This window comes from Pyxicephalus adspersus, chromosome 9, assembly GCF_032062135.1.
Source record: "Pyxicephalus adspersus chromosome 9, UCB_Pads_2.0, whole genome shotgun sequence".
NCBI lineage: Eukaryota > Metazoa > Chordata > Amphibia > Anura > Pyxicephalidae > Pyxicephalus > Pyxicephalus adspersus.
The window spans coordinates 3,450,942-3,472,737 of NC_092866.1; the positions used below are offsets into that span (position 1 = coordinate 3,450,942).

Below are 21,796 nucleotides of genomic sequence, written 5' to 3' on the forward strand. Positions count from 1 at the left end.
AAACAACAAGCAGTGAATTAAGATAATCTTGAGTTGACCCATACAACTTTTTTAGCACTGGGGCAAGCTGCAGCTTTCTTGTAATAAACCTCAAGCTCGTTGCCGCTCACTCTATGCCAAGAACTAATCAATTTCTAATTAAGATTTATGTCATGTCTCCAATAACTAGATCAAAATGCATCAACCTTACCCAGACAGTACACACATTTTCAGAGCCGCTTTTCACACAGCAGTCGCTCTTCTAACTCCGGAAAGTGAATGTATGATTGGTGAACACATTGGGAGTCCTAATGACACCTAGCTCATTGCTTGACATTACCATAATGGGGGAATGCTTTTTGTATGTGTACGTGCTGATATTTGCATAATCACCTGTCTATGGACCCCACTGGGATACGTGCAGCATAAGAAACATTCATATTACTGCATTATCATCCATTATACAGCAACTAGATGACACAGCTGTTGGAGTCTTTGGTTATGGGTGACACAGAGAAACCTACAAGTCCCAGTTTGACAGCTGTTACAGAAAAACACATTTGTCACAAGATGTCAAAGCTTGACTTTTCAATGCCGCAATATTAAATTCTGAATGTTGTGTTTACCCCGCTCCATACATCACAAAAGCCTCGGTGAATATACAGCTGACAAACACATGTTGCAGGAAGAAGGAAAGTCGGTGTCAGATGTAATCAACATTAGTTTTGTCTTAATGTAATAAAGCACTTTACCCACCTCATTCACAACGTCAGGATGTTACAGGTAAAGTGCAATAAAAATTGTGTACTTAAAGCAGAACTAAATCTCTATTTGTGATTAGGCAGGTCTTTATTGCAGAAAGGGATAGGTGATGTCCCTTCTGCAAAAAGACAAACTTACCTGCCTGATCGATGTCTTCATCTGTCAAAAGCATGCACAGCTCAGCGCCTGCACACCTGCATGAGAGTTATGTCATCCTGGCCTGGCAAACTAGGACATCCAAAAATTGAAACCATGAAGAGAAGATGGGAGAATATGGCGGCACCAGTGGCAGAACATGGACTGGTCAGCGTATTTAAAAATTTGCAATCAGATAGGTAAGCTTGTTTTATTACAGAAGGGATAGGTGATATCTGATGGCAATTTTTTGAACAAAGGGTTTAGTTCCACTTTAAACTATCCAGACCACTTGAAAATAAATCCTGATTTCATGCTATGTTCCTTCTGCAATAAACAAACTTACCTGCCCGAACCTTGTGTTGAATGTACATGGAGCTACCATCGTGCAGCTCAGTGTATGATCCCAGCATATCACGAAGATTTTAACTTCTGCACACATGCATGGAGGTAACGTCATTCTGACTGGGCCAGTCAAGATAGCAAGGAGAGGTAAGTTTAGTTCTGTTTTCACTGGAAACACCTGAACTCAATCATCAATAGGGAGTGTCCACAATATTTGATTATATGGTGCATCTAAAACCAAACCAATGACCCATTACGAGTCTGTATGATTACATTCCTAACATCACAAAATACAATTAAAAAAACAATTAAAAGCCATCCATGAGCTCAGCCATTTAGTCGAGGCTGAGATAATGTCATCAGTCGGCTGCATAAAGAAGGAAGCCTTTCCTCAATCTCCTGCCCCTCAGCCATCATACTGCAGGGAGAGGTGACAAATACCTAGAATTGACACCTTGCTTAGTGTATGTGATTATACAACAAGAAAATAAATTTAACCGAGTGAAATTTAACCTGGATGCAACACTACAGCACTGGCAAATTGGGGATCAGTTGGTCTTTAACTCAACTTTCTGCATGAAAATTTAAATTCTCTTTGCACGAACATGTCCTCCAGCAGAGTAGAAAAATGCAGCTCTGTTTATAAGACAATTGTATGCTGTGCAGATAAAAAGTCTTCCGTTTGGGTGATAGTTTGTCTATAGATGCAGACGCCCAATGTCTCTACATTCTAATTAAAGCCAGACACCTGGCCTGGCACTGCCTCTGTTCCCTCCTCACATGGGTCAGTATGTGCCATCTTATTATCTGCCTGCAGCACAATGGCAAGGACCGAGCTCATATATACCTGGCAGTCATTGTTCAGCCACTGCTCCTGTTTACAGAAATGGTCATGATTCAACAAAGACATCTAATTATATTTCTCTGCAATGACCCAGGAAGACGCCAAAAAAAAATATGTGCAGGATAAAGTACACATGAGCGGCTCTGGGTCTGTGAAAATGGGAGCAGGGTGGCCTAAATAATACCATTATTTTATGTTTGCTTATATTGTGGTCACTTTATTAGATTCACTTGCTTGCTAATGCCAGGAGGCAAACAGCAAATCAGGTGAACAAAGAACATGGAGGGAGAGAAGGTAAGGTTTATATAAAGGGGTTGGGGGGCTTTGCTGAGACAATGATACTTTCCTTTGTATACAGACAGTGACTGTGTGTCTTTATTACATAAAGCATGCAGATGTAGTAAAGTGATTCAGATATTGATAGCATGTAAACTGAAGGAAATGTGAGATTTATGCAAAATCATTGTTGATAGACAACATGGTGCTGAAACATCTCAGAGACTGCCAAGGATTTACACACCTGCCGGTCTCAACCTTTTATCCTTTAAAAGGTTTCACTGCTGAAAAGGAATTCCTGCTAAAAAGATTCTATCCACAGCTCCAGGTTATACTTTTTTGAAATTAATTCTATATTATGATGAAATGTAATGCAGACCTAATATATAGTCTACTACATATAATGAAAGGTTTTTATTATTACAAACTCCTTTGCCAGTTTCTGTTCGCCTTTGCTCTGGAATATTACATTTTTTCTATTGTTTGCAAATTGTGAGCCAACAGGGAATCCTGATTTAGGTAAAGGATTCACATATTTCATGATCTTTCTCAACCTTTGTCAGTGTGTAAAATGCAGCCTGAACAATGAATGATGGGCTCACTAATCCTATTGTAACTCATAATTGTGTCCAGTGTATGTTATTGCTATTAATTCCAGCCTGCCTCATGATTTAGGACTGACTGTAAGGGGACCAATATGTATTGTTAGATTACCATATACTCTACTTTGTACAACAAAGAGTATCTGTTGTAATATAACATCTATTGATTGATATTATATCAAATATGCAGCATCCATGCCTCTATGTATGCTGCAAACAATTCAGCACAAAGCTTCATCCTGTCTGACAATGTTAATTCAGAGATCATCAGGCGAAGTTGTAAACCACTTAAACGGCAGCTTCTCAATTTTTTTTTTTGTGTTTTCACCTACTGGTTCCTGCTAGGAACTTTCTGTCCGAGGGTGGCAATGCTCATTCACTTCACATTATCTATGCTCATTCTATAAAGGGGCAACATTGTCACCCAAGGATGGAAAAAAACAAAAAACAATTATGTCCCAGTTATCTCTGTAGGTATTCATTTCATTGTACTTGGAGAGACAGTGGCACTGTACTTGGAACAGCAGCAATACATGCTGGGAGTTGTAGTCTCCTGAGCGGTACAGGCTCCAGGCTGCACCCAGTAGTCCTTGGCTATGGATGAAAGCAATTATATGAGTGCCATGAAAAATAAACATTACATTCTTTGGGAAAGCATCAGATTTATAGCATAACACCTCCATATTTCAGAACGCTAAATGTCAGACGGGGTTAGCGTCTGGTCGGCCTTCTCAGATAGCCTCCAAAATTACACTCTGGTACATGAACACCTCTGAACCCAATAAAAACTCAATGTTCACATAACAGAGCCTAACCACTGCCAGGAAAAAGAAATCAAGCTCCTGCACAGGAGATAATTACAATCATATATCAGCTCTCACTTAAGATTAGCTCTGTCACGGTCACATATCATATGGGATAGGTCTGGATAAGGGGCAGCAGGCTGGACATGGAGGACTCCTGAGGATGACCATGCTAGGATGAGCCAGTATGTGGTGCAGAAGAGCTAGCAATTAAGTGATCACTGGTTAGCTGGTTAAACAGTGAGGACTGTATTATAACAAGTACACTTGAAGCTAAACTTCAGACAGATATAACAAAATATTTAATAATCTATTATGCAATGTAGTGTGAGTATTTGAATCTGACTTGATATTGGCCTTTTGAAGTCCATGGACAGCAAAACTCAGACTGGAGGCAAAAGAAGCAACACAAGAAGCCAGTCAGTTGTAATGCAAATAAAAGGAGCAGGATGTTAGTAGAAAAGAGTAGAGTAACAAAGAGATGGGCTGGGAGAGTAGGGGGAATCTACCCTGGGCTGGTACTAATACAATTTGTCGGACTGATGGTCCTAGGTGGAAAAGTTTTACAATAATACACCAGTCAGTGTAAGACCTGTGCTCAATGGTGGCCATTATATAGCTACCTGCACCCCAGACAGATCTACAATCACAGCATCCTTCAATGAAATCTGCTTAAGCATGGATGTCTCTTGCAGCTCAGGGATGTCATGTGACTGAATGCCAAAAGCAAGATTATGATGAAAAATATGAAAATGTGAAAAACTGAAAAAAATTAAAAACAATAAAAGGTGAATGAACCTCTAAAAAAATCTGATTTTCCAGATAGCAAATTCTATTGAGGTCCAAATGAAATCCAAACTGGGCTCCAAAAAGTAGTAAAAAGTACAGAGATGTGCAGGATGGCTGGGAAAGCTCCGGACAACCCAGTTTAATAAAATGATGAAGACAAAAACAGCCCTTTATATATTCAACCAAGGATACAAGATAAAAGGTTGGCACCGGTGCCATCGGCAGTCATGTGAAGGAACCTAAGGAAACTGAAGAAGCAGATAGAAGGCAGAAACCCTTAGAGGTTTCTTAAACTCAGAATTCCAATGGAAATTTGGATGTAAATCTGTTAAATAATCTTCAAATTTAACTTGATACAAAATTCAGGATTCTAGTCATGATAAACTGTGCCCTCTATGCACACAGACCTTGGTGAGAAACCAAAGCAGACCATGCATTCCTTTGGACAACAGAAACCACCAAAGTGCTATATGTTTTGTGTTTGCTTCTTCCAGGCCAAAGGTTTCTAGTTATCATCCAATTCTATACCTTCCCTTTAAATATAATAAATTATTATTCTGGAGAAAGCAACAAGAAATAAGCTCTGCTATTCACAGAGAAATATCTAGTTCAAGCACTAGAAGTAGAAATAGAAAAACACACAGCCACCATTTATAGAATAAAACCTTTTCCTGCAGTAAGAAAGAAAGAAAAGACATAAGAAGCTGGGTACAGCCAAGGAAACCAGAACAGAAAAAGCCATTTCAAACAGAAAATTCCTTGACCCCAAAGCCGCAGACTTCTATTTCTGCCTAAACCCTGACTGTTTCTCTCGCTTGCTGTTACTGAATCCTCTTCATTTACCGGACAGCCAGCGGTGAACTCAATTTCTCTGATAAGAAAACAGGCTGATTGAATGACTCTCGAGGAGGCCAAACAAAACCCTGAGAGTATTTCTCAAATTAAAGTTACGGCTTGAGGACAGGTGATTAAATTATTTGCAAACTTTGTTTGTCATAAACAGCGGCGACCAAAAATAGAGGGTGAGAGGGCCTTTATATGCTTTCTGGAGTGTTATTGTGTTGGGTTCCTTATTAGTCCTGGATAGAGACGGCTTTTTATATGTGGCACAATGCTTTAGTGGCTTCCTGGGGCTTCGGCTAAAGCGACAGCACTGAAGAAGGCCGCTGCAAAAATAGGACAAACAGAGCATTTAGCCCGCTGCCACTGAGGTGAACCGCACAAAGGCGCTGCCACAAAAGAAGTCGGAACAGGAGCCAGGGAGATAAGACTATTAAGGCAAGAACTCATCAAAAGAAGCCTCGGCACCGCTCTCAGCTTTATATTATCCAAGGTATAACGCTACAGATCCCGTCCAACTGATTTCATCTTGATCCGGGAATGTACGGCGAGGGCGAAATAAGCCTGACACCAGATATCAGACATTCATCCTCACCCAAACACTCTCGGCGGGATTAAATGCCATTTCACTTAATATTATGATTTATACCTGCGGTCTCTGGTGCCCAGATCAAACTGCTGTAACAATAATTCATAGTGGGGAGGCCGCGAATTGTAATCTGGTTTGCCTGGATAAAATAAAAGGAGATCTGAGCTGAGCCTGACACATATCTGAGGAGGGGGTTAATGGGGGTAGAGTAATTATATCGGGAATATTAATGTCAAAATATGATTTATGAACACCCACAGCTTCCACTTTTCTATGTTGAAGCCTGTTGTAAACTGGTGCTGGCATTATTTCAATATACGAGTTCAATGATTCTGCGAGTTCAGTGCAATGATACCTCAACTACCCCCCATACCACCAACCCTGATTACCTTATCCTTCTAACCTAATTACAGCATATGAAAACCTCTGCTCCAAAATCTAATGGAACCTGGTCATATAGTTTAGGCATCAGTCACATGATCTCAGCTGAACTGGCAGGGCTCTTTCTGCATGCATGCCACTTCACATGATCAACCTCCAGGCACTAAATTATATGGTCGCCCATTGTTTAAACCGGATTAGCTATTGCTTTATAGGGTTTTTATTCGCAGTTAGCAATACAAGTGGATAAAGAAGTTACAAAGGGTCAAAGCTGGGAAGGTTATTAAGACCACTGTTCTCCCCAGCTGCTTTTAGCCAGACGCAACACCCAACATTTTTCAGTAGCTACCCACCCATCACCAGAGAACTACATTTTTTACAAAACATGGAACACCAGGAATCTGGGTCACAATAAAAGTGAACTGGACAGTTGGGGCATAGTAGAAAGATGATGGAAAAATGGTGCATACTAAGGGGGAGGGCATTACAATTTTAGAACAAAGTATTGACCCCACCAATACTGTATTATCCTTGGTGCAAACAGCTAGGAACAGTAAATGTGTTTTGTGTCGCCTGCCCAATTTTTGACCACCTAGCTACAACTTTGGTTCTTTGGTTATGCTTTCTATGAACTTCAACTCAATCTCATCAATTTCTCCATACTGACATATCAGGGCAGGAGGTAGAAATGGCACCTGGATGATGGCAAAATAGGATAAGTCCAACCTCCTGGAGAAAAAAGGAGACAAAGGTATTGCCAGGGGTAATACTATGATGCCTGTAAAAGGTAATAAATGCCCAGAATGTTAAATTAACACATTCAGCATGTTGGAATTAACACTTTCAGAATAAGCATATTTTTTTTCAATAAGAAGAAAATAAAATAAAACTCATCATCATCCTTCTGGAGCTAGACCAGAATAAAAGGATTACTGCATTTATTTTGTTTTCTCATTATCCTGCAGACAGGAGATATACAATACCCAGTCCTTAGATATGAATCTAGGCATGGTTGATGGTGGAGCCATGGTAATTCTCCACATTGATGGAATAAATACTTATTTTCTTTTAGCTGCTCCAGCCATGACCGAGAGCGGCTCTACATCTTCACAGCGAATAGAGGTGGCCCCAGGGAGTGACCTTTCCTTCGCTTTCTGAGCTGTAAATAATTTATTTTCATAGTAAAGCTGGGCAAAAATGCAGCAAATAAGTCAGCGGAGGAGTAATACAGATTAATGAAGTATTTCAAAAACAAAACTAGACAATGTCATAGCTGCTGTCAGAAGAGCTCCACCAGGAAAGGGGAGTATTTGAACAAAGCTCAACTCCTGGATCCTCCATGGAAGTAACCTTACCATGTGGTCTCTTCAGGGCATTTACTAAATATTAATAATGATAAATAAATGTCTTGTCTTATTTTTTTGTTTGACTGCATGATTATGATAATCTGATATGTTGCAGACATTGGGTGGCCAACTAGGAATATGTCTAGCAGGGGATGAGGACAAATAGATCAAAGATAGTCCATTTAGTAGTCCGAGGACACCAATTGGTTGCAACAGAACAAGAAGATCTCACCCCATTAACCATATTGTACAGCTTTTTTGTAGGAATCACAAGGCCAAGGTCTGGGTAGTCAGTACAGAAAATCTCCAACTCCTTTTTGCATTTCTCCACAGCAAACGTGAGCGAGTGATTGTAACACCTTACGCAATTTTTCAATATATATATATAAAGGTGATGTTTTCATTTTGCAGGGTGACAAGTGGAAGACACCCAGTAAGCATTATAATGCGTTGGGTTGACTGCGCACCAAGGTTGGTTTGACCCAACCTGGGAACAAACTAAAGATCCACTGCCTAAAAAGTGGCCTTCTACCCAAATGGCAATCCATGCCACCCACAGCAAACATGAGTCAGACCTCTATTATTGAACCCTATTAATGTAAAGTTCAAATACGAATTCTATTAGACATTGCAGGCTTTTTTTAAAAAATAAATGCCATAACTTTAATGCCTAAACAAAAGCTTAGAAAACAGAATATAAGAAGCCACAAAGTAAGAGTATATAAAATATATAAGAGTTGTACTGTGGTGCTCATGTGCAAACAATGAACTTGTAGAATAAGAGCAGAAGGACACAGATGAGCTCCTCAGTCTAATGCTTCTCCTTTTACTATCCAATCACAGGTCAGGACAGAGACCAGACCAGTCAAATGTGAGTGAACTGAAACAATAAAAATTCAAGTCTGCTGTTCTGCTGGACAGGGCTGTATACATCTCAGGACTGGAAGGTCAGAAATACAAATCTGTTGGTAGGTAAAACAGCTCTTTATGTATAAAGTATTCAGTATTAAGCTGCTTAGAGTTTAGCTTAAAACGAATTCCCAGCTGTTCTTCAGATTTGCAGTCAACAGAATTTGGGAGCGTCCAAAAAAGCCAACTGGATTCTCTATACCGACAAGCCACCATTGACCCCTCTTCCCTATCCATGAAAAAAAATCATTTTGCAAGGTTTTAGGAGGCCAAAGGCTGGACAGCGCTGAGGAGTAAAAATCACATCTCAAAGGCTCTTGGACCAGTCCCCAGGACTCTCCAGACAGATTTATCTCCAAGTGCTTACCCAGAGACACAGTGTCACCGCTGGCTTTCCTGGAAAAGTCACGCTCATGGCAAACCCTCAGTGATTTTCTATACATTTGGGATTATCGCTTTCAATATTATCTAGGTCACATTCAGAGGAGCCTCTTGCTACACACTAATCCATAGTGGTAAACCTTATTCAACATAATGTAATCCCATCAAAGTTCTTAAGACAGAGGGATGAATGGCTTTCAATCATAAGCAGACACATTACATGTTTTACATGGCGCTTCCTGATGGAAGAGATAGCAGAGCTCAGAAATACTTACAGGAGGGCTGGGGATAAGAAAATCCTCTTAAAAAAAATGTTGTCTGACAATGCCAGCCAAATCAACAGGTTCACTTTAAGGCCGACACCACCCGATGTTGCTTTTATCTAATTTTCTAATTTTCCTACCGTCCCTGTGCAGGATTCTATTGGATCTCATTGGAGGTTACATAGAGTGGAGGTCACTTGTTAAAACTTAGTCAAATTGCTTGCTACCTAAATGACTAACCAACAACCACCAGTGCGGTCAGATAGGAGGACAGGGAGGAAGCCACTTGTTCCTCATTCCTAAAAGTGCTAGACATTTCATTTTGCTTTTTCAGGAAAATAGATAAAAGTGGGGGAGCGAAGTAATGTCAATAAAAGGCAGCAGGCAAGACCAGCATTAAAATAAACATATTACCAATATAACATTTAAAAAAAATATGTCGCCTTAACAGAAGAATGTAAGTACCTACCTCCTCTCCACCTCGGAGGCATCATCTCCCCAAGGCTGCAGGAAAACTGACACTTCTAGGAGTATCAATTGCCTGTGTTCCCTGCAACACTTCCTTCTGCTGAGCTCCATGTCACTACAAGATAGAGTATTAATAAAATGGTCAGCGGGAGGAACCACCAAGTGCAGCAAGGACCAGGAACTCAACATTCGCAGAACTGTTTGTTTCTGCAAAGTCTTGGGGAAACAATTCCTCATCATTGGAGCAGAGTTCAGTACTTAGAAGAAGGTCACCCTTACGGATGGTCAAAAAGATCATTGGTGTCACCTAGTCTGACCTGAGAGGCACAAACTGCTCAAGGAACCCCTAAAAACCTCTGGCAGAACCCTGGTCCAGCCTCTAAATGATCAAATGTGCCATTTAAAAAGCAAGTGTATAGAAAAGGCACCAATTCTATTTCTTCATTGCAAAGAAATCTGCTTTTAAGAGTTTCATTTTTGCAGTCCTTTTTAACCAACAAATTCATAAATGCACAAGAAAAGCCATCTTTTCTTCATTACATCCTGCAACAGAAGAGGAGATAACAAGGTTATGTAATTCAACTTTGCCTGACCTCTAAGTTGGACTTCGTACAGCTGATAGAGGAGCCCTGCCAGGTGCACCATAATAGCATTTTAAAGGACGACCTGAACCGGTCTCCAGAGACACCCAGAGACCACTAGGGGCGCCACTTACTAAAGAATTCTTTTCCTGAATAATTACATTTTAATGTGCTGACATATGAAAAGCCTTCCTGCCAGCTTAATTAGCATATTTTTGATTTTACTTAGCAGGTGTCTTAATTCAGAGGAAAATGTTTGAAGTGCGGCTTTTCTTGTGACATACATGTCCCAGTGACTCATTAAAACATATGGGGACTACAGATAAGGAGGCTGCACACTGATAAACACGCATGAAGATGTAAATGAGACGAATGGCAGGAAGAACAAATACCGAACCGCCATCATTCATAAAAAAAAAAAAAAAAAATGCAATCTGCTCCATGAAATATAACAGCTGCCTAGGACTGGCTCTTCACTGTCAGAAAGCCACGTAAAATTCAACATGTTCAAATGATGTAACATATAAATCCCACAGCAGAGGATCATTTTCTTCCAAAGCCATAATCAAATTCCATTGTGCAGTTCAAGGTTTAAAACAAACAATCTACCCAATATGTCAGCTGCTGGTCGATGGTTGAGGTCTGGAACCAATTTTTTAATCCTATGAGTGGTCTCTGTTGGTGACACCAACCTATCCTCCTGATAAATTCTCTGTGCCCTACATTTAAAGAGACAGAAATGATCCCTACTGGGATAGAAGTTATTAAAAAAATCTCTCAACTGATGCAAATGGAGTTGGTGCAAGTACAAAGGCCTGTCCTTAGATATGGAGACTTTTAATGACACTCCAGGGAAACTGCTACATACACAGCTAAAATACATAGATGTTTGCTGCTTTACCTGCCAATAATTATATCTTTAGCCACTTTTAGCCACTTTTAGCCACCTATTGTTTCAGCTTGCTAGCTTTCCATGTCATGGATCAACAGGATCCTTGGACATGAAATCTGTTTAATCAATTCTGTGCAATGGGCAAAGAGGAACAGGGATCAGTTTTAGCACGACTAATATATTTTTCAGTGGACAGGCTCCCCTCAAAAATGGTGTGCAAGGCTTTATGGGTAGGCTTTTGGTTTTAGTTGCATGGGATGTCCAAATCCCAATCATCTTTTGTTGTTTCTTAAGAATGTTTTGTGAGCACTGGCTATGCTGTAAAAGCTGGGTGTCCTCTGTACCAAACCCAACCTTTTTATTTACCATCTTTTTTGTAGAGGTAATATGCCAGTGTGTACTCATGGTTTTGTGTGTCAACTTACTGGTATAGGGGGATTCCTAACATTGTCAAAAAGCTGAAAATAATACTCACTAAAATGTAATGCTACCGGAAGCAGAGACTGCAGACATTTATTGGGACATAGTGACCAGTATGCAACAGGTGACGGTCAGAGACTGAGGAGATGCTACAGGAGACAGCCAGAGACTGCAGACATATGTAAAGATATGGTCAGGAACTAAATATGTTAAAGGAGTTGTTGGAGACTGTAAACGTCACAAGACAGTGACAGACTTGAGACAAGATAAATGAAAATGTTAGAGGTTGAGATTTTCAAAATCAAAGTTTCTAAGTTTGTGATACCTTGAGCCCCTTTAAAAATCACTGGTTCAATAGGTTAGCATGATCCAATAATAATGTTCAGAGGATAAAAAAACATAAAAATCAAAAAGGATAGAACATCAGACACAGAAAAAAAATGTATAAGAAATAAACCAAACTATTTACCTAATGAAAGCTAGAATATTTTTTTCCATTTTTTTCCATTGTCTTAAGAAAGAATCTAGATAGAAAAAACACAGTAAAAAGTAACACTGGAATAAAAAACACAATTAGTGTATTCCATATTACAGAGTGCACACTACTTCAATTGTAACAGAAGTCAATCAATAAAAAAAATTACCAAAAAAAAAGAACACCTAAAATGATAAATGTTGGGTTTGCAGATAAAGGACAAAGAATTCCACAACCACAAAACAAGAACCTCAAGAAAATGCATGTAGCATCAAAACTCACAAATATTCAATATCTTCCAAAATGAAATGACAAATCTGTATGCTAAGAGTCTTTTATTCAACCAAGGAAGCCAATAATACGGAACAATAACCAGCAGTAAACTTTTAAAATCGCAGAGAAGATTGTATCAATCACTTATTCATCTCGTCTTTCCTCAGTTTGAATTATAAGACAGATAATAATCTATTTTCCTAATGAAATTCATGAGGATCCAAGAAATGAAAGAAAACCAGAAAGGGGAGAGACAGGGAGGGAGGCTTGTTAGATGCCCAGGATTTGCATACTAATGAAGATTATGGAGGTGGGCTGACAACATCGAACTGGTCCAAAAAAAAATTACGAGGACCAGATGATCCAGAATGAAATCCAGGAGAGTAGAATATATTTCATGACCCAGTGACATCTCCAGTCCGCTCAGTCTGCCTCTAATTGATTTGCTTCTTCAAGTGTTCTGCAGTTGGTGAGCTGACAAAAGAAAAAATGAAGGTATAGTTTATTTCTTATCTCATTTAGAGACAAGGCAGGGGAACGGACGAGGCATTGCATGCAAATTCCTGAATCCTTTTTGGCATGAATCTTTTACAAATTTGTTTTCCTGGATGGAGCCGCCAGTTTAGGAGTGTACATTTTTTTTTATATACCCCAAGTGCCTTTCGGCCTCACTCCAGCCTGATCTGGCATTAAATTTGAACTGCAAAGATGAGATAAGAGATTGATGGACTTGAAGGCTGGAAGAGGCAAGGAGAGATATGACAATGCACTCCCATAGTGAAAGATGGATGATGCTGACACGTTTAGATAGTGAACACCCAATTAATTACAAGCAACAAACCGTTACTGGCAACCGGGGACATGGCAGCGAGGAGGAGGCTGCTGGGACATGGGCAGTAAACTGCAGGACAAGTTGATGAAATACAAAAATACAGCACATCAAAGTCACAAGTGTTACTGTAGATGTTTCAGCACTGGAACGGAACTAGACATTGAAATAGTATAAAAGTGTATAGAAAGTCCAAACTTCATAGTTTTATATACAGAAGGGAATGATAAAGACTCTTGTTATAATTTATTTTCTTTGGACCCCTCTTTATTCTTAAATTAAAGATTAACCAGCATTGGAGGCCTTCAAACAAATTTTTTCTGAGGATCACACTTTGCTCAAAAGTGGGAAAGCCCAATGAAGGAGGTCTTTAAGCCTTCATTTTTACTAGATATAAAAAGCTGAATATGTTGAAATATTGCTTTTGGTAGTTGCCATTTGGCACGTCTGGTCCCTTCTCAAGAAAGGAGACGTTCTTCGACCTGGAAAGCCACCTAGATGAAGATCATTTTCAACATCTAGTGTTTTAAGACATGCCACACTTTGCTTAGTAATGTTTTTTTAAATGTCTGTATCACATTAGTTTTTTTTCCAGAGACAAAGCAGGAAGAGAAAATAACCCCAAGATAGTGGTCACCAGAACAAGCATGTCTACTGAACTATTGCCCTCCCCTCATGTCCTAGTAACACCTCAAAAATGTTAGATTTCTATCACCTTTTGTAACCGACAATTCTCACGAGGAGCAAGAAGAAGAATCTCCCATAATGTTACACAAACAGTAAGGGTTCTACCCCTTCCATATTCTATCTAAAAGGTTTGTGCTTTTTGTATGCAATAATCAAAGAAGAAAAAATATGGGACTTTTTAGGCACCAAGCTTCCCCAAAAAATGGCATCAAATAAAGATATTAATAAAATAATGATACATTTATTCTCACATGTATCTGTAAAACAATTTCTTTATCACAACAAAATGATCAATTATATATAGTCTCAAACGTTTTCACTCAATGTGATTCATGGATTTAACTTATCTGCTTCCCCAGAAGCATTGTGAGACCGAGTATGTTAAAAAAGTTTTAAAAAACAAATAACTTGACGACTTGTAAAAACAAGAACCTTCCCAGTACCTCTCAATACCCATCAGACAGATGGGCCCAATTACAGAGGAGGAAAAAGGAAAGGAGAAACATCCAACCGCTTTGTATATCCACCGAACAGAAGACAACCTTCCTTCAAGGCGAGTATCAAAATTTAATTCAAATACCCAAATAGAGTGCTAAAGATCCTCTATGTGCTACATTCGCTTCTTTATCTGTTACAACACCAATGTCAGGGCAGACAGCATGGATATGCATTAATCAGTTTATGGAGGTTACTGGTCCTCGAAAAAACTCACCAAGAACTAAAGTATATAAAACAGAACTAAACTTTCAAAAGAAAACGTTGCCAGCAGGCAGCTCTTTATTGAAGAAACACGCTATGTTCCCTCTGTAATAAAACAAACTTATCTGCCTGTTCACAATCTTCTGTTACAATGAGCTGAACATGCACAGCTCAATATGATCGCAGCATACCCGGGTGCCAAGTATGAACTCCTGAGTGCACACATGGGAGGTGGTATGGTATGGCCAATGACCTTATCCTGGAAGACAACCGGGTGAAAATGTAGGCGCCGTCGGTGGAATGAGAAAATGAGAGTTTACTTCCGTCTTAATAATTGTCTAGTATTAAATCTCTGAACAATCAGAATCCAAAGGAATATTAATATGTAGGTTCTGATAAACTTAGTTAACCATGTTTCTTTTCCATCACTTGCAAAGGACAACGACAAGACCTTTGACTTGAAATTATTTTTGCATTCATCTATAGAAATGAATTTATCCCATGCAAGGCTCGCCTATTATTATCATTACTGGTGGAGCAAATGTTTTTACCTTGTAAACATTCAAATCAGTAATGAGTACAAAAAGACATCGTACCCGCATTTCAACATCGTACCCGCATTTCAAGTCCTCCTATTGAAGAAACAACATGTTCTGAGAACCTTTGCGGTTGCCAAGTGGATTATTTCTTTTAGCAGTGGTTGGAAATGTCTTTGAACTGGATAAAGAAACACAGTATAGAGATTTACACATAAATAATAGGTACTGAATGCTGGCATTACTGTGTAAGGCCCATTCACACCCTGCATTGGGTTAAGCAAAACAGCATACACCACAAATGGGACTTTTTGGCAGCTTCACATCAGAGTAACATTATTATTATCACTACAATCTCATGAAAAAGTACAAAATATTGATTTTTATAGTTAAATATTCATGTATATACTCATGTATATGTTTAGTTGTTACAGCAAGTACACATGAAATCTTTAGATGAACAGTGACTCTACACGTTGCACTGAAACAGTGTCCGCTTCATCAGGAGATCTAAAGAGTAATACTGTTCTCTTTCTCAAATCACGAGTGTGCTACAGACATTTCAGTTTATATTGGGTCAACAATGTCCAAGGGACGAGGAACTCAACATTCACTTATGAATTCCATATATTTATGCTTTAATGTATATCCACATGTATTCTATTCACCAAATACCCAAACAAAATTCTCAGCCCTTTCATTTAACCCTGTCCCTGTGCAGCCCTATAAGTAGATGTTGAGTATCAATCAAAAATGTTACTACAGCATGTTACTTTTATGGTTTGCAATACACAATCTCTATCTATGCATATTGTGACAAAACTATATTCTTCCAATTTTCCAATACCCACCCTCTCCGCAGGGTTAGGATGCTTGACGTCAGGATCCAATGTTTAATCTACGCTGGGTAAACGCGCACTTTGAATCCTCAGGATTGTCTGAAACAGCTGGAAACCTAATGCAGGAATAGAGTATTTCTCATCTGAAAACAAAATTCCACTAAAACATTTTATTCAAAAGATCAGACGGTCCTGACCTGTCTATCAGCAATAATCCATAATAATAACAATAATAGAGAATAGAGGGTAGCATTCTTGTTTCTGAAGGAAAGCTGTAACAAGCCCACCCACACAGCCAGGCACAGCGGGAGATGTATTCACCGGAATTATTGCATACAGAGCGTGCCATCTTTCCATCTGATCCTCATATTATCAAAAATAACAGCTATCTGTACCCGGGCGCTCTGCAGCTACACAAAGAATAGCAAACACCGGCCGTGTCCTATCTGACTGGAGTCTGCAGCCTGTCAGGGGTTCATGGAGGCAAACTGAGGACCAGAACTTCAGAAGGATAAAAAAAGGGCAAAAATAAAAATGAAGATCAGTGTTTAGGAATACATTAAGAAATGAATTGTTTTTAATGCAATTAGTACCAGTATGTAAATTTGTATTACCATCTCCTAGTCACTGTACAGCAGGGCTCAGGCTGGGGAAAAGAAAATCAGGACACTACACAGCCCATCCTACATAAAACTCTTTTTACCTTACATGAACCCTTAAAATTATTTCCAAACCTCTAAGTTTAACTTAATTCATTGGGGATCAGTGGCAGAAATGCCTCCCACAATAATGGCCAGTTGGAAAAATCTTCAACTTACAATGGTGGTCAGAATGCCACCCATAACAGAGGCTAAACATATTTATGGTGCCCCTGGGTGTATCAAGTGGTGTTGTATCCAATAATGTGAAGGTACCATTAAATGGGGTCAGACATCCCCTAACCAAACCCCTAGCAATCTCTGGGGCAAACCTGCTCAGACCCCTGGTTCAAAATTGGTGTTTTAGCTGGTAGGTGTGCCAGTATATTTGGCAAAATTTTTTACCAATCATGAAAAGTTCTCCTTTAAACAGAATCTGAAGATATCACTATGGCAGTAACCATTGTTGATTCTAAAAGCAGAACTAAACCTGCACTACTCTTCTATCCCCGTTCAATTGTAGGGCGCCCCCATTGTCCTTCTCTTTTACCACCTTACAATCTTTGGCCATGCCGGGATGAGTTCAATGAAATCCCAGCATGTGCCGGGAATGCCAGGTTTACCTGGCAAGAATAAATTTGACAGCCGGGCAGCGATCAGACAGGTAAGAACAGTGATTGCAGAAGGGACACCCCCTGTTCCTTGTTGCAATACCCACCAGTCTGAATTGCAAATTTGCAAAGTACAGGAGCTGCCATCATGATCCTCACTTCACCAACATAGAACAAGTTTAAAAAACAGAAAATTTCACATCCCAGGTCTATGACTACCAAGGTAGTGGGGCCAAAATTCAGGTGCCAACCCTGCAATCCTGCACCCGGCAATGAGGTTAAATCCCGTATGAACAATATATTTGTAACGAAAAACTAACAAGTATTTTGTTCGATATTCATGTCAAGTTTATATCAGTATGGGAACTATGACTACAATACGCAAATCCGTCCTTACCCCTAGCAACGTTATCTGGTTTGTAAGGTTTCGCTCTGCAGTCATTATGGTCAATATAACATTTTTACTCTCCTATTTGGGTTGTTTATCCCCCTTTATTTTTATGGGTAGTTTATTTTTTGTTTATGCACTCAAAGGATAGGAAATGGTCTCTGTTTAGTGAAATGAAATATGCTACACTGAATGGTTATCGTTACAATTATATGTACATGTATACGGTCATCATTATTGTATAGAATTTATTATGTACTGTTTTCCTGTCCTTTTCCTTTATCCTGTGGATCTATGCAAATGTTTATTTGTCCATTATATATATATATATATATATATATATATATATATATATATATAAAAAAAAAAAAAAATTAAAACAATTTAAAAAACAAGCTATGGACAACGTCTCTTCATTCATCCAGCGTTTTTTGTGCCTTGAATTTCGACCACACAATTTTTCCCCAGTGTGATGGATCACCTTTGTTCTCCAGGACAGTAAGACTTTTAGTGACGGCCATAAAGCAGAAAAAGTGCACGATAGCATCTTCTACCGGCTGAGCCCTGCTTAAATAATGACACAATCCGGCAAGACATAAAGCGTTTGCCCCGTCTGCCGGCTGCCAGGCTACGGCACTTCCTCCAGGTGACTGATTAGTTTGCTCGTTGTCATGCAGAAGGTGTAGCCGGCACATAATCTGGCCGGCCTATTGATCTGCCGAGCGATACGGTGCTGCTTCTCCCCGGAGAATTATTTTATCTCTATAATATGACAACGAATTACAGCCGCTTACAGACTTCTGTAACATCTTTGTTTGGGGCTTAATGCACCTTGAACTCGGCCTGGCACAGAAAAGCCTCTGTTCTTCGAAGACCAAACGCTTAAAGGGCCTTAAAGCCTTCATTGGAGGAATCATGGGAATAACTCAAAGCAAATCTGTATCTTCTAACCTGTAGGCCATTCTGAAAGGATTCTGTCAGTGAAAATTGAGACTTAGACAGTTCGGTGTAATACATTCTAGTAAGTATTTTGCATTATTACCATTGTAGCGACTTTGAAGCCATTTCTTTAGTTGCCATGTTTGCTGTAGAATATATTCATCAGTGGATATTTGTATTTCACTGCAATCCCTCAGTCTTCCTGGACCAAGGCTGCTGAACCCCACGGTAAATGCATTGTTTTTAGTTAGCCAGGCATGACTGGTAGAATTGCATTAAGCAGAAGTGTAGTCGCTGTGCAGCACTGCTGAGCCAGAAGCAAAGTCTGCCTTTGTTATGAGCAAATAGAAATCCTCATGTTCATATTCAAACAATATACATACAAATAGGTCTCTTATGGCCCTTTCGGACCTGCAGTGTAAAACCACGTGGCTCCTGAGCGCACAGCAGTGGGGAGAGGCAAACCACATCATGCGCAACCACATTTGCATGCAGCTGTGGTTCGAGTACTTAGAAGAAACTGAGGGCAACAGCAACTTGTTGCTTTTGGGAACCATGCTGTGACCTGCCACAGCTTAATGCAATAAATGGTCCCATCTGTCTCTATTCACATGAATGGAAGCAGCTGGGACCTTGATTGAGCCCGTAGCAGAATGCTGCGACTCACCACGTGTCTGAAATGGCCCTTAGTTTACTAAACTACATAGATAGAATAAAAACTGAACACATATTGTGTAAATACATAAACCAGGCAATTTCTTACTTAAATGTTGGTGTAATTTGTGTATTTCCACCAGATCCATAGGGTAATCCAGTCAGAAACTTTGCTATAAGCTTCCTGCAGTAAAGACCTCTCACTGCTGCTCTGTCCTCTTGCACAGTGTATGTGGTCTGGTCACCGCCCTCCGGTTGATCTATTTAAGCCCCTCCCACAGCTCTGACCACTACTAAGTCTACTTATGGAACAGTGAAAATTTTTACAAGGAAATATCCCATTTATAATGACTTTTGGGACTTATTATTAAAGAAATCTTCAGACAGAACAGAGATTGGGGTTTCATGTAAAGTTGTTCATGTGATAGCTTGCCAACCATGTGACACAAAATATTTCAGGGCATCAATTCCTGAATTTCTATTGCCTATTATCTCATTATATTCAGTTATATTTTGTCATTTCAACAGCTTCTAACTTTTATAACAATATCCCCACTTTCAGCCATACAGAAGTTCCTCTTTTTCTACAGAAAGTCTCTTATGAAGAATTTCACAGTCCAAATGCTGAGGCCCAAGTATTGCAAATGGAAACATCCGATAAGGCTGATCAGTTTTATGAATCTCGCTATGAATCTGTCGCGGATTTGAAGGAGTATTCTCATAAAAGAGCTGCCTAGGGGTTGCGAAGGGCCAAGCCTAGATTATATGACTCCGAATGAAAAAAATATAACGTGAAAAAACGAAGATGAAAGTCTGCACGTCCACCATGCTCTGGATGGAAGCCAGCCTTTTAAACGCTGTACCGCAAAGGGTGCTAATTAATCACCTTAATGACACGTGGAGAGGTGCAAAGTGAGGTTGTATTAAAAATAAAAGTGTAAAAAAAAAAAATAGCACAGAATGACTCACCGAGATTTGAAAATAGAACGGCATCTGTGATCATTAAATCTCCCTTTAACAAGATGCTCGAGGATGGTGGCTGAATCAGCGAGCCCTGTTGTCACAAGGACCGTCTGATGTTCGGCACAATATGGCCGTTCAAAGAGCACCTGTTGCTGCATATGGGGGAGGCCATTATTATCCAGGTAAATTGTAATTCAGGCTGTCGGTTTCAAGGATGAAGAAAAGCTCAGAGTTACGAGGGACGGCATATTGTGCCGATAATTTTCTGTTCAGACCTGGGATATACGTACATGATTATGGAAATACTTCATTGGCAGAAGGTACATTTGTTATCATGCATTTCCTAACACTACAGTCACCATCGGCATTGCTGCTTCTTTGTGCTTTCCATAGCAATCAGATTTCATTATGCTTTTAGAGCAGGGTTTTTCATCCAGGGCTTCTAGGGGTTCCATGAGCAATGAGCAGTTTGTGCCTCCATGGTCAGACTAAGTGACACCAAGGATCTTTTTGGCTATCTGTAGGGGTGACATTCTTCCATCATGTCATCATAAAGGTTGAAAAACGCGGTTTTAGAGTTAGAAAATAGAAACCCAACTTGTTGCTATGACATTATTCCATAAGGGAAATCATTTCACATCTAATTTCCCGCACTTTGTGCACAGGTGACCATGCAGTGGCGGGTAGTCTCATCACATTGGAAACAAAGGTTTAATAATTTCCTATTCATTACAAGACCTAATCATTTGACTTTCACTTTTAAGTCTTCTCAATAAAAACTGAAAAATCTAATTAAGTAAATTAAGGTGTTGATGGGCAAATGGCTTTCAGGAGAAATTTGCATGAACCTGACATTATTTCCAGGTATGTCTGACCTATAGGTAACCCCTACCGATCCTGCACCAATCTCCTTTTAATTTGCATGGGGAAAGAAGCAGTTTTGATGCAAACAATCGTCCATGTGCACAGGTCTAACCCCTTTATACCAGAATGTTACGAAAACCTAGATGTCTGGGAGAGTTTTTTTTACTACTGTATCTCTTTTTCTGTGTACAGGAAGTGCACAAAGATATAGACAGAATGCCCTTCGTGGGCTGATGTGCGTTCTTAAACTTCTAGTGATTATTATGAGTGGCTGTCAAGGTGACCGCAAATTTGCGTATTTAGATTGGTTCACGTTTTTGTACCCCGAGACCTGTGGCTATAAAGGACAATGTATTTGCAGATTTTGGATAATGCACAGCTCTGCACTTCTAGTTGAGGATACCATGCAGATTAATGCACTTTTTTGAGAACTTCAGAACTTGAGAATGTTCAGCTGCAGACGCCAAGTAAATAAGGAAAAGATGGCAATGGTGATGTTTCTTGTGGTTGTTGGTGGGTGATAGTGGGATGTTGAACCTAGCTCAAACCTTTTTCATAAGCAAAACTCATAACCCTGACTCCACATTGGAAGAAAATAAAAGTCAGAACATATTATTCGAAATTCTTTATCTCTGTTTCAAAGATGCAATTACCAATACTAATGCCAAAGCAACAAGACAGCAGGAGATGGTTGATGGTCAGCAGCCTCCCCACTTTTCCTGAAAGCAGTAAACTCCCTTTAATTTAATTTTAACTCTCACTGAGAACAGAAAAAAAAGTGTGCAAGCAAGCATGA

The 21,796-nt window shown here is 39.6% G+C and overlaps 1 protein-coding gene across 2 annotated transcripts in view; it reads right to left on the reverse strand.

The window, feature by feature from the left end:
* CHST8 (carbohydrate sulfotransferase 8) overlaps positions 1–21,796 on the reverse strand; it is a 146,204-nt gene that overhangs the window by 59,843 nt on the left and 64,565 nt on the right. The window contains exon 1 of one of the 2 annotated variants that reach the window (XM_072422557.1): positions 1,223–1,337. The exons of the other annotated variant lie outside the window; for it this stretch is intronic. Within the exon in view, the coding sequence (XP_072278658.1) occupies positions 1,223–1,289 (67 nt within the window). The 5' untranslated portion in view covers positions 1,290–1,337. Of the gene's footprint in view, positions 1–1,222; positions 1,338–21,796 lie in introns of those variants that run through there. 2 annotated transcript variants of the gene reach the window in all.